This window comes from Eschscholzia californica, unplaced genomic scaffold, assembly GCF_041429995.1.
Source record: "Eschscholzia californica isolate CP2 unplaced genomic scaffold, dmEscCali1.0.p SCAF_5, whole genome shotgun sequence".
Classification (NCBI taxonomy): Eukaryota; Viridiplantae; Streptophyta; class Magnoliopsida; order Ranunculales; family Papaveraceae; genus Eschscholzia; species Eschscholzia californica.
In genome coordinates, this window is record NW_028238472.1 from 19,974,157 (window position 1) to 19,987,559 (window position 13,403).

The 13,403-nt window shown below is 37.3% G+C and overlaps 1 protein-coding gene across 1 annotated transcript; it reads left to right on the plus strand.

Annotated features, from left to right (window-relative positions):
• The first annotated feature begins 452 nt into the window (after positions 1 to 452).
• On the plus strand, positions 453 to 9,169 carry LOC147537718 (T-complex protein 1 subunit alpha-like). The gene is made up of 17 exons (XM_086639232.1): positions 453 to 724; positions 908 to 972; positions 1,067 to 1,156; positions 1,255 to 1,341; positions 1,457 to 1,516; positions 1,759 to 1,809; positions 2,437 to 2,532; positions 3,306 to 3,371; positions 3,570 to 3,787; positions 4,301 to 4,397; positions 4,997 to 5,083; positions 6,033 to 6,167; positions 6,676 to 6,780; positions 7,447 to 7,575; positions 7,655 to 7,758; positions 8,443 to 8,533; positions 8,801 to 9,169. Exons 1-17 carry the CDS (start codon positions 652 to 654, stop codon positions 8,882 to 8,884), a joined length of 1,638 nt encoding a protein of 545 aa, XP_086495358.1. The 5' UTR covers positions 453 to 651; the 3' UTR covers positions 8,885 to 9,169.
• The last annotated feature ends 4,234 nt before the right edge of the window (positions 9,170 to 13,403 follow it).

Sequence of the window (13,403 nt, forward strand, 5' to 3'; positions counted from 1 at the left end):
TTTCTTAAAACTCATCTCCAATGCAACACTCTATTTGGATCTCTAAGATGACGTGTCGAGGGTGGAATAGAGATATCTCAAGAGGACACTCTAGAGTGTCCTCTTGAGATATCTCTAATTGTCCAACTCATCAATATTTGATTTTCAACCAATAGAAATCGAGTCTTCTATATATTCTAAAATAACTAATTATTTATTGACAAAAATAACTATGCCACATAAGTAAGTAAGATAAGTTTAGAGTTTTGCATTGGAGACAAAAAAATTCAAGATCTCTCTCTATTAAGGCCATCTAGGAGTGAGAATCTCAATTGGAACTTGACACATAGGATGAATAGAGATTTTTATGAGGTTTGCATTGGAGATGCTCTAAAAGGGTGGCTCCATTGGCACCCGCTTTTATTATTATAGGCGCCTATAGCACTCATACGGCCTTCCGAAAATTGGCTCTAGGGGGCGCCAGAGAAATAAAGAGGAGCGGCTATAGAACTCCCCCAAAACCTAATTTCCCTCCATAGTTTTATTCTTCTTTCTTCTCTGGGCGTTCGAGAACCTATTCCCCATCTCTTTCAAACAGAGGTTAAAAGAGAGCTTAGATCTAGGGATTCTGCAAAACCATCACCAAAAGCTCAACTCCATCTCTGTTGAAAAATGGCTATTTCAGCTCAAACTCCTGATATTCTTGGGGATCGACAGTCCGGCCAAGACGTCAGAACTCAAAATGGTACTATATCAATCTCTCTCTCTCTGTGTATATGTGAAGAACTAATAAGATCACATCTTTGATAGTTTATCACTGCGAATCACCTGTTCAATAGTTAGTTAATGTGATGATAAATTTGTGCATTATGTTCATAACCTAAAAGGAACTAACTTGTTTCCATTTTAATGGTATTTTTGGTAACAGTTGTGGCTTGTCAAGCGGTTTCAAACATCGTTAAGTCTTCACTCGGACCGGTCGGACTCGATAAGGTCTCTCTATCTTTGATGATCTTGCTTTTAATAAATGATGATTAGAGTATGTTCTTTATATGGTTGAGAAATTGACACATTTGGAATCTTTCAGATGCTTGTTGATGATATTGGTGATGTAACAATCACTAATGATGGTGCTACTATACTAAAGATGTTGGAAGTTGAGCATCCAGCTGCTAAGGTACTAGGGTTTACCATATTTATTTATGTTCTTATTCTGGGTTAGTTCCGATCCACGTTTATCGCACTTTTCCTTTATGCATTCACTGTCGGATTTAGGTACTTGTGGAGTTGGCCGAGCTTCAAGATAGAGAAGTCGGAGATGGCACTACTTCTGTCGTAATTGTAGCTGCTGAATTACTTAAGGTATTATATTCCATATCTGGTCAGGATATTTAGATCTTGCTATCTATCCCTCTTCTCATGTTAGGGTTGATGGAGAATAGCTTGTGTTGTATACTTAAAACATCCACTTTTGCAGAGAGCAAATGAGCTTGTGAGGAATAAGATACATCCAACATCTATAATCAGTGGATACAGAGTAAGTTTTTGTTAGAAACAATGATTTATTTATCCGAAATGATCTTTTATGTACTTACCCGATTTATCAGGTTCAACAACTTGACCTTTTTGCCTTTCAGTTTGATATCTGGCTTTTGATTAGTTGGTTGTATGAAAATAATTACTGATGTATTTTGACTATCATCAGAATATTGCTTAAGATTTGATTCATTAGAACCCTATTTTTACCTATCAATAAACACTTCGTTATTATCTTGGCAGCTTGCTATGAGGGAAGCGTGCAAATATATTGATGAAAAACTAGCTGTGAAGGTACGAATTTCGTTCCTGAAAAAATCTTTAGCTTGTTGACAAAGTCATTTACTAGTCGAACTCTTATTTATTACTTTTGTGGCCTTAATCTTTTATAGGTTAATTGTTGTGATTGAACAATCTGCAGATTGCTTATGTATATGGTTGGTGCACAACATCGTGATACATCCCACTGGATTACCTAATTTAGTACTCTGATGACTATTCCATTAGTCCATTGGCAACATCTGCTTCTACTTGCCACACATATAGGGAAATAGCCTGCCATTTCAACGGGTCCGAGTTTAGAGATAGCATAGAAAATCTCTGCTTGGATAGGCTAACTCAGTATAAGTGACCCGCAATTTTGAGAAAATATAAAAACTCAGATATTTTAAATAGACAATTAGACATAAACATTTTATTTACTTTTAGGCTTTTAGCCAAGAAAATGGTGCTTGTGAAATATCTATGTTTGTTCTTGGTGTCAAAGCTCCTTGGATATCTTAACGTGTATCGCTGTTCAGATTTCTGTTACGTTATGTTTACTTAATTATCTAATTATGGTGCATTTCTGTTTAAGATAAATTTGCTCTTAATTTTCATTTTCGAAATGATGGCTGATCAGAGATAAATGTGCATATTCAGGTGGAGAAGCTTGGGAAAGATTCTCTTGTAAACTGCGCAAAGACAAGCATGTCATCTAAACTGATTGCGGGTGACAGTGACTTTTTTGCGAATCTGGTAAACTTTTTTTTTTGTTGAACTTACGAATCTGGTAAACTGATTAGTCGATAATGTTCACATTTTTCCAAGTGTTGCACTTGAAACAAATTCCCTAGGCTTTATCATTTGCCACATATGAGTTCAATACTAGATTCAGCAATTTGGAGAAAAAAAAAGAATATCATTTTTTTTTTATGTATTAAGCACCTAATCTTTCTTAATGAAGTATGAGAACATTGGAAAAAAACAAATTTATGATGGAATAACTCAATAAAGTAATACACTTTAAACTAAGTACGCAGCTTTTTCGAATTTTCATCCATCACTATATTCATTTTTTTTGAAACTTTGAGTGAATATATTAAAAAAGAAAATATGTACAGAAGGGGAGGCTAGGACAAGGACACTTTCACGATATTCATTCCATCGTTATATTCATTCTTAATGAATTGCATGAAAAGGATCGTGTATTTAATTCTGTCATAGATAACACTGGTTATACTAAAGTTCTTTTTCTGCGCTCCTTCAATAAAACATTTATCTGTCAAAATTTTAGTAAGAGTTCATTGCCCTTTTGCTGCATCCGGACGCTCAGTGGGCATTTATCTGGGTTTTGGATAACATAGATTTTACAAATCCAGACATATTCTTAATTTATTCATGTGGGATACTTTTTCTCTCTCGTAACTTGTCAAGACTTTGTAACAGATTTTGCAATTATTTCTTTCAGCTGCTCATTGTAATTCTTGACAGGGTTAAGGTGTTTTTTTCTGTTTATTTTGATTTTCTAGGTTGTAGAGGCAGTACAAGCAGTAAAGACTACCAATGCGCGAGGAGATGTCAGATACCCCATCAAAGTTAGTTGTTCAAACTTTAACCATTATATGAAGCAAGTTTAAGGTTTATATTAGGATCAGCTGTTTACGTAACATTGACATCTTTAGATTGTCCCTTCATGTTTATTATTAAATTCGTTTAGTCAATGTTCAAGTTCCAACTTATTAAATGATTAGAAAATTGTGCCAGTTTATAATCATCTATTTATCCATGTTCAGGGAATTAATATATTAAAAGCTCATGGGAAAAGTGCAAAAGACAGCTACTTGTTGAATGGTTATGCCCTTAATACTGGCCGTGCAGCACAAGGAATGCCAATTAGAGTTGCTCCTGCTCGGATTGCCTGTCTTGATTTTAATCTTCAGAAGACAAAAATGCAGATGGGTGTACAAGTCTTAGTCAGTGATCCAAGGGAACTCGAAAAGATTCGTCAGAGGTACTGCAACTCTTGTACTGTTAGTAGAAATGAATGTCGACCGATATCTGGTGCCAATGGACTTCTATTTGGTAGTATTGTTTCCTAGGCTGCGGTGACATCATTTTTATGTTTTATGATTACGTGAGAGAATCAAAATAGGGTTTATCTACGAAACTAATATGGGGAGATGGTACCCATCAGCTTATGACCAGAATGGTAAAAGACTTCATAAGAAATTAATCGCTCACTAATTAGCTCTTTGAGTCTTAAGTTGCGTCACAGCGTCTCTAATTAAATGCATGTTATGCGATTTTTGAGGCATTCGGTAATAGTATCCTTTGGTTATTGTGTCTCATTCACGCCATGAAAGTTATTTGGCGCAAAATGGTACATAAATTCTCCTTTCAGTTGACAAACAATTCCAAAATTGCTTCTCTAAAGGCGCAATCTTGCTTTTGATTTTTGCAAATCATTGCTTTTATCCTAAGATTTTTAGAGGGCTGAACTTGCATCATTTCTCTAATTCTGCAGAGAAGCTGATATGACAAAAGAGCGGATAGAAAAGCTTCTTAAAGCAGGAGCCAATGTCATCCTAACTACAAAAGGAATTGATGACATGGCACTGAAGGTATGCTTCTAATGAGTTATGGTTTCATCAATTTTTATAAGCTAAGCTGCATAGTTGCAAAGACAATGGATCTGGTGTTGCAACAATGTAGTTTCAGATTCTCGCCATGAGGCCCATGACACCGTGTACCTAATGGATATCAACGTCAGTCATCGGGTTTATGTGGATGTCTGTGTTAGGACACAGGAGTTGGTTTGGACTCCGGACTTCTTGAGAAAGCGATCTTTGCAGCATGTTTTATGTTTACTATTAATTCACTTGGGAGTTGTGAGTAGCAGCCCAGCTGTGTTACAGTCAGAAGTACTCATGTCCAACTAGGGTTCTCTTTAGTCGACGAAGCCATAGGAGCACCTGTAAACTACAAGTAGCTCTTTTTGGTCTTTGCTTTATTCATCTGATAAATGGAAGGCATAGTTTCTATTATATGTTTTTCTTTATCTCCTTTATGCCTTCTATTTAATTCATGCTTTCTAGGTGTCGAACCTAGCTCTGGTTGTTAGCTTGAGCATATCTTAATTTTCATAAATTTCCATGTAACATATTCTCACCAATTTCATATAGATATAGATATAATTCTGTTCTTTTGGATGTTGTTCCAGTACTTTGTGGAAGCTGGGGCAATTGCAGTGAGGCGTGTCCGCAAAGAGGATTTGCGTCATGTTGCCAAGGCAACTGGAGCAACCGCGGTATACTTCATATATCTTCTGAAACGTTTGTTTGTTGAAATCGATCTTAAATGTATCTTTATCATTGATGGCATGGGTAGTTGGAGTGCTCTAGTGTTGATTTTCACTTTAACACAAAGTGTAGTTGGGTGCATAGTATCCGTCTGGGGTTTACTGTTAGGTTAATATGGTGACTGTGGGGGCGAATCCAATAAGCAGGATATCTATCCGATAAGCTATCCGGGATGTGAATCAACAAATACTTGATTCTCTTGTTCAAATTTGAATCCTGTGAGGCATAAGCTTATCGAGATAGTACTTGATACTTTTATTTATCTTCTTTAGTCTTTTAATTTATGGCATAATCATGTCACTTAATTGTGTAGTTAAATGCCAGAAATGAACGTTGTATCAAAATACCACAAGAATTGTAATTCACCTGGGTTTATACACAAAATGATTACCATACTAAATTACTAATATACAATTTTCTAATTTGAGAAACGAAAAGTGCATCAATGCCCTGATTGGTAGCATTGCAAGTATTTTGTTAAATTTGTCACCTTGCAATTTGAGTTGTTCGACAACAGTAAATCATCATGGAAAACATCCAGGCCTTATGATATATGTCTTGAAAGGAAGACTTTGAGAAATCTGGTTTTGTCTGCATGACTGCATTATACAATTGTTTCTGGGTTTTTGTGGATACGGAGATTGAAGCATTATGAGTCATACTGTTGAATTGTTGATGCAATCCCGCAGTCAACTGTTTTCTTACTTTTCATTATCACCGGAAATCTAGAAGTTGGTTTATTTTTATTGAGTTAAATTATGATATCATTGTTTCATGAAAAGTATATCCTTTTGGTTTAATATTTCTTATTTGAATTTCATCTCAGACAACTTTTTATTTTGCATTGAGTTCTTCCCTTCCTTGTTTATCCTGATCATGTGCTGCTATGATACATAGGTCTCAACATTTGCGGACATGGAAGGAGAGGAAACATTTGATTCATCACTCCTCGGACATGCAGATGAAGTTGTAGAGGAGCGTATTGCTGATGATGATGTAATCATGATAAAAGGGACCAAGAACACAAGTGCGGTAGGTTATTATTGTGCTGCACCGGTGTACTGTTGGTACAGGAGTTCTAAAACCACATTAAACGTAGAGGAGATATTAGTCAAATTTTAAAACAATAGATGCACTGTTTAGACTTCTTTGCGTATAAACGTTATTTGATTAGATAGAAGGGGTGCCCTTTCCATGTTCATGCATTTACTCTGGTTTTGAGGTTCAAAATCACCTCAATAAGTCGTTCCCTTCATCTGACGGTATTTTTACGTAATAGCAATCTTCAATGGACTAGTGTGGTTGTGAAGGAGATTGATAGACTTATGGCATTCTAAAGCATTAACCCCATCTAAGATATCGGCTGTAGAGACAAGGAATAATCTATCATGGGGATAAGTTAATTTTATAAGCACCAAAGCTACTTAGTTGTACTTGGATTTTGCTATGAAAATGAGAGAATTTGATAGAAGCCTGATAAAGTAACGCTCGTTAGTATACTAAGGTGAAAAGTAATTCTTTGTGGTATTTCTGTATTCAGGTCTCCTTAATCCTCAGAGGTGCAAATGACTACATGCTGGATGAGATGGAAAGGGCTTTGCATGATGCTTTGTGCATTGTCAAGAGGACTCTTGAGTCCAATGTGGTAAACTCCTGAAATTTTCCACTTGGTTAATATTTCATCTGTTGGGGTTCCAACTTAAAAGTTAATTTTTAAAGCAAAAGTGTACTACTGTTCTCCTAAATCTGTCAGTTGTCTGTCAAGAGTCTGCATGTAAGTTCCTATGCTGTGCTTAGGTAATTGATATATTACGAATTTACTGGTAAACTGATAGTAAGTCGGTCATCATTGCTGCATACTTAAAACTTTACAAGTTACGGTACACACGCTTATTGTCTGACAGTGTCAACTTTAATTTGCTAATATTATTTTCTGCTTGTTTGATCATGAAACTTGTTTTTGAGCAATAGATTTGTAGACATGAATCTTTAGCCTGATAATGAGTTGTACCGATAACTATAGTATTGAATAGAAGGTGCATCTGTTCATGTTTTGGTTTCCCAGCATGTTCTGGTTTGGGAAGTTTCTGTGAACGATTTGAACTTATTATCATCCAAATGATCATATTGTCTGAGGAGGCACCAGTGCACCAGTTCCCAAAAACTAACAGATTATTCAGGCAAGAACACAAGTAACAAATCAAACACATATAATGAGTATCCAAAAATATAACAACCAATCACCAGTAGTTACGCATATTCAGGTTTTTTTTTGAAACTTCGAATGAATATAACTTACACGTATATTCAGGTTGTCGCTGGTGGAGGGGCCGTCGAGTGTGCTCTATCTGTGTACTTGGAGTATCTTGCAACAACTTTGGGATCTCGAGAACAATTGGCGATTGCAGAGTTTGCTGAATCTCTTTTGATCATACCAAAGGTACTTCTCTTACTCTCTAGGTCCTTGATAAATTTAATACTTTCGATTCAGAAATTACTGATGAATGTACATATTGCAGGTTCTTGCTGTGAATGCTGCTAAGGATGCAACTGACTTAGTTGCCAAACTCCGAGCTTACCACCACATGGCACAAACCAAGGCAGACAAGCAACATCTCTCAAGGTATATTGCCCTTTTCGCCAATAACATCTTAAAAGAGCTATCTTTTACTGAACATTTAGCTTGCTTTCTGTAAATAGGCATTATGCACCAAATGGTAATGCAACATGGACATTAGGACGGCATCAAATCCAATAAGTTATAAGTGACTGAGATATCGGATACGGTAGTGAAAGAAGGCCACAACAGAAATACGGCCATACCCATTTTTTGTCTTAGTTATTACTTATTACATCCTTTAACTTTTCATTTATTATTTTCCTTCTGAACAGCTTAAAGATATTTTATAGCCTTTACACTATTGTGTGCAAGTGTGACAAGATTACATACAATTTTACCAAATCCCTCATTATAACCATTTACAACTACAAGCATTCAACATGAATGCCCATGTATCTCGAACAAGTATCTGCGTGCCGCAATACCGGACATCGAAATTCACTAATAATTGCTCCACATTACATTTGGTATTAGTGTATGAAGTACGGAAAAGTCTCACTCAAAGTTCTGCATATCAAGCGGACAAATGTGGGAATTTAGTCTTTGTTTGTCCACTCGCCTATTTATAATCATAGCTCCTAAAACGATTTATATGTTCTACCATTATGCCCTGTACACTTTTGCTCTAATTTTAAACCTTTTTGCTCTCTATTCTGCATCAAGTCTTCATGTCTGTTTATGTTGCAGCATGGGCCTGGACCTAACAAAAGGGACCACGCGCAACAATCTAGAAGCTGGTGTTATTGAGCCTGCAATGAGCAAAGTGAAGATAATACAGGTAATGCAAAGAAAAAGTTCATCTCAGAACAAAATTTACGGTTTAGTAGCATTTTGTACATCAAATAATTGGTTTTTGAGCTAGTTTACAATCATATAGGATTTTATACACCAAAAACTATTACTTCGTGATCTCAGTAAATCATATATTGGGGGGTTAAAGTAAAATGAAATTAAGTAGATTTAGGTACTCAGTCTAGGTCTAAATTTTCCATCACTGAAGGCTAATACAATTTCGTCTCTCTTTTTTTTTTTTCATGTAAAACAGTTTGCAACTGAAGCAGCTATTACAATTCTTCGGATTGATGACATGATCAAGCTTGTCAAAGACGAAGGAAATGAAGAACAGTAGAACTCAACCAAGATAAAACCCAGGTTAACTATTTTAATATTTTGTATTTGGGAATAGTATGTTTTATAAGGTTGTAGTTCTAGTTCCTGAGTGAGCTTTCTTGAATTTTTGATGGCTTTCTTTTCTTGCTAGTGAATAGAAGATGCATGTATTTAAGTTTTTCAGGGGTTTTTAGGTAGGATTAATCTACCCTTGCTACGATCAGTATTTGTTGAGAGTTTCTGCAGGTTGTGAATCATAGTTGTGATTTTGTCGGAGCAATAGTTGTCATTTTCTTGTTGCAAATTTGTCCAACCCCGCACGCATGTGAACTAATGGGATTTGGTGTTTTTAGTCGAGACAAAGAAGCATTAGTTTTACTAGGTTATAGAATATCTTAACTGACTAGTTTGGTTATTGGATGTATTTTTTTTTAAACCAAATCACCTAATATCTTTTATATGATAATATTACACACACACACACAACACCTGTGAATAGTTACAGAATAACACACACACACACACACACACACACACACACACACACACACACACACACACACACACACACACTAGAAGAACTAACACAAACAGTAGCTTGCTGATTCAATATTTTGAAGGTAAAATAGTTGCAGAAAATGCGTAAACCCAGAATGGGTAAGGAAGACTTTGTTTTTCGCTCAATTCCACCATGTGTACAAAAGAAAACACAAGGTGCGAATATGAAGTCTAAACAATTCATTTTTATGTATTTTCTTCAGAATCTATTGATGTGAAAGAATCGGATTAGGGTTCCTTCGGTGTTCGTAGTTTCTTTCTGTAATAGATATCTATTGGGAATGAATAAAAATTCGATCAACAGTTTCTTTCGACCTTGCCTTAATGATTTTCGTGTTTCCTCATTCTATTGATGTGAAAGAATCGGATTAGGGTTCCTTCGGTGTTCGTCGTTTCTTTCTGTAATAGATATCTATTGGGAATGAATAAAAATTCGATCAGCAGTTTCTTTCGACCTTGCCTTAATGATTTTCGTATTTTCTTCAGTTTCAGAATCTATTGATGTGAAAGAATCGGATTAGGGTTCCTTCGGTGTTCGTAGTTTCTTTCTGTAATAGATATCTATTAGGAATGAATAAAAATTCGATCAGCAGTTTCTTTCGACCTTGCCTTAATGATTTTCGTGTTTCCTCATTCTTTCTTGTGCCAGTTTGTTCGTTTACTTTCTTGCCGCCATAAATGCCTCTCGGTCATTGCGCATGTTCACTTCAACTGCTTTGCTTATGTATTTTTTAGACGAGAGGATGACCTTATCGTCTCTCCTATGGCTACTTTATCGATTCAGAGATGGCCTTAGAGTCACTTTCGTATGGTTCTTATCATTGACAATCTTTATATTCGTCCTATCGTATCGAAGTCGAGTGCGAAGTTTTTATCGCCGTTTATCGAACTATGGAGTAATCGTCTTCGAGAATCTGGAGGCGATTCTTGCTGTTAACCCTTTCTGTTCTCTGTATTTTTCTCAGAGGGGGGTTCTGAATTTTGGTCGACCAGTAATATTTGAAGTGATGGGTATCTAGTTCGTCTGGTAAATGGTAGGCTTGCTGCTCTGGTTATTACTACTTCTGTTAAGTTAATTCCCCTGATATAATTCTTCGTTCTTCTCCGTCTTACTCCCCCCTTCTTCATCTGCATTGTAACTGTTCTGCTGTTCAAACGTTTTTTAATGTAGTTATATGAATGCCTTTATTTCGTCTTGAATCGTCCATTGTTTTTCCTTGTCCTTGAAGACGTGCCTGAATCATTTGTTAAAAGAAATTGATTATCCGTTAGAGTAACCTTGACTTACCAATGCAGTTCTCCTAATATGCTACGCATGCTCCATATGATCGCTTCTGCAACATAACAAAGAAAGTTAGACCTACTATATCATGCCCTAGTCTTACTAACTTCCTTTGCAAAATAGAACCCCTATTAGTCTTGTACAATAGATTTTTGGACAACTTCGAAGTCTAACAAGGGCTTCCCCCTGACCCCTGGTCGTTGCTTTCGCTATGAGGGTTGTTTCGTCGGCTTGAGCTCGACTACTTTAACTAGGATTTCTCCGTAGGACCCTTGGTCGTGGCTTTCGTTACCGGGGTTGCCCGTTTTGCTTCAGCGAAGTTAGTTTAACTTGGACTTCTCCTTAGGGCCTTTGGTCGTGGCTTCCGCTACTAGGGCTATCCGTTTTGCCTTAGCAAAGTTAGTTTAACTAGGACTTCTCCTTAGGGCCCCTAGTCGTGGCTTTCGCTACCAAGGTTGTCCGTTTTGCCTCAACAAAGTTAGTTTAACTAGGAATTCTCCTTAGGGCCCCTGGTCGTTGCTTTCGCTACCGGGACTATCCGTTTTGCCGAACCAAACGAAGTTTAACTAGGACTTCTCCTTAGGGTCTCTGGTCGTTGCTTTTGCTACCAGAGTTATCCGTTTTGCCGAAGCAATGTAAGTCTACTTAGGGCTATCCGTTTTGCCGAAGCAAAGTAAGTTTAACTAGGAATCCTCCTCCTTAGAGTCCCTGGTCGTTGCTTTCTGAGGCTATTCAAACAGGCATAGGTCAACTAAATGGTATTCTCGTAACAATTGGGGTTATGGATTTTCAGTTTCCAGGGCTATCCGTTTTGCCGAAGCAGAGTTAGTTTAACCAGGACTTCTCCTTAGGGCCCCTGATCGTGGCTTTTGCTACCAGGGCTATCCGTTTTCCCTCAGCAAAGTAAGTTTAACTACGACTCATCCTTAGGGCCTCTAGTCGTTTCTTTCGCTATCAGGGCTATCCGTTTTGCCGAAGCAAAGTTAGTTTAACTAGGACTTTTCCTTAGGGCCCCTGGTCGTGGCTTCCGCTACCGGGGCTATCCGTTTTGTCTCAACAAAGTTAGTTTAACTAGGACTTCTCCTTGGGGACCCTGGTCGTGGCTTTCACTACCAGAGCTATTTCGTCAGTTGGAGCACGACTAGTTTTGCCATGACTTCTATTTGTAAAATACTTGTTTTGAAAAAGTATTATTTATTAAGAAATACTGCGGCTCGTAGCGCTGCACTCCAGCCTACCGGCTTTATTCGTAAAAAGAAATTAAAAAGAAGTAACTGCAAAAGTTGTTTGTTGTACCTGGACAATCTTTGTCTTATTCTTGCATGCCTGATGTGGAGTCGTCGCAAAAGATTCCCTCCTTTCAAGTAGTGACTAGGGCGGCCATCTCTTTTCGGCAGCTCCGGGTCGAGATTATATCGTTGACCAATTAATGTTTACACCACTGATAAATGTTAGTTAATGAAAATCGTTATGAGTTATAAAGTTGTAAGGATTTGGATGTGGTACGTGACATGTGATGTAGATATGTGATGGAAGAATGGATAGAACGAAGGAGGGATGAGGGCCTAATATATAGATGTCTCATTTTGGTGTGACTAGAGTAAGAAGGGGGGGGGGGGGGGGGGGAGTTAATTGGGGTAGAAAGGGGAAGTCGACGAGGTAGTGTTTGGTTTACTGGTTTGGTGAGGGGTGTGGTTTGGGGGAGGTTTTGTTTGGAGAGGATGGATAAGCAAACCACATTCTCGTCTGACCCGTGATGCGACGACGAAGAAATGGCGGAGTTCACGTCATTGCGGTGGTATCGTCGGTTAGGGAAGGGATGTGGAAATAGAAGTGTTAGAAATTACCTTTGATTAATTTATGTTTATTCCGTTGATCAATTAATATTTATATCGTTGACTAATTAATGTTTACACCATTGATCGATGTTAGTTAGTGAAAATCGTTATAAGTTATAAAGTTAGGGCTTAGATCAAGCCCTTACGGGGCATATACTTTGGTTGTGCTTGTTTGTTATTGTTATATTCAGTTCCGTTTTTCTTCTCCCCACAAATTAGGTTTCAGTTATTTCTCCTTACTTGGATGCGGCTAGTCTAAGAAGACGAGGGGAAGCAAAGGCCGAAGAAAGACCTTCCACACGACTGTTCTTCTTTCCTGTTTGATGTAACTGTAAACAGTCGATTTGCTTATTCAATAACTCTTTAATCAGTTTGGTCACTAGGCAGTAAGTAATATAATAACTGGTAAGGTTGGTACCCTTCCAAAGGTCATTAGAGTGGCTCCCGTATTTCCCCGCTCGAGGTCTAGCTTTCCCTTAGATTATTGATGGGCCTAAAAGGTTATCCTAAAAGGTCTCCACCCGCAAGTATACGGGCGTCAAGTAATAAAATTTGGTAAGACCGGGGTCGATCCGCAGAGACGTAGTCAAACTTATTCTTAATCTCGGATGATTCTTCTTTCAAATGATTTGCTTTTGGTGATGAACTAATAAAACAATAAACGACTTAAAGAAAACAAGTACTATGATACAAGGGATTCAATGGAGGAGATAACCTAGGATTTTAGAATCTATTTTAACACGTACTGATGATAATCTAATCATAGATATCTCTCGTATCACTCAAGTATTGATAACCTATCATACTAATCCTCGGAAAATAATGGAATTAAAACCGAATAACACTGAAGTCTAAATTCA

What these genes read in the sequence shown, in the direction of transcription:
- LOC147537718 (XM_086639232.1), top strand. Translation starts at nt 652, where the DNA reads ATGGCTATTTCAGCTCAAACTCCTGATATTCTTGGGGATCGACAGTCC. An exon ending in CTATAATCAGTGGATACAGA is followed by an intron (nt 1,517 to 1,758) that starts GTAAGTTTTTGT and finishes TTATCTTGGCAG; the next exon opens with CTTGCTATGAGGGAAGCGTG. An exon ending in GACAAGCAACATCTCTCAAG is followed by an intron (nt 7,759 to 8,442) that starts GTATATTGCCCT and finishes TTTATGTTGCAG; the next exon opens with CATGGGCCTGGACCTAACAA.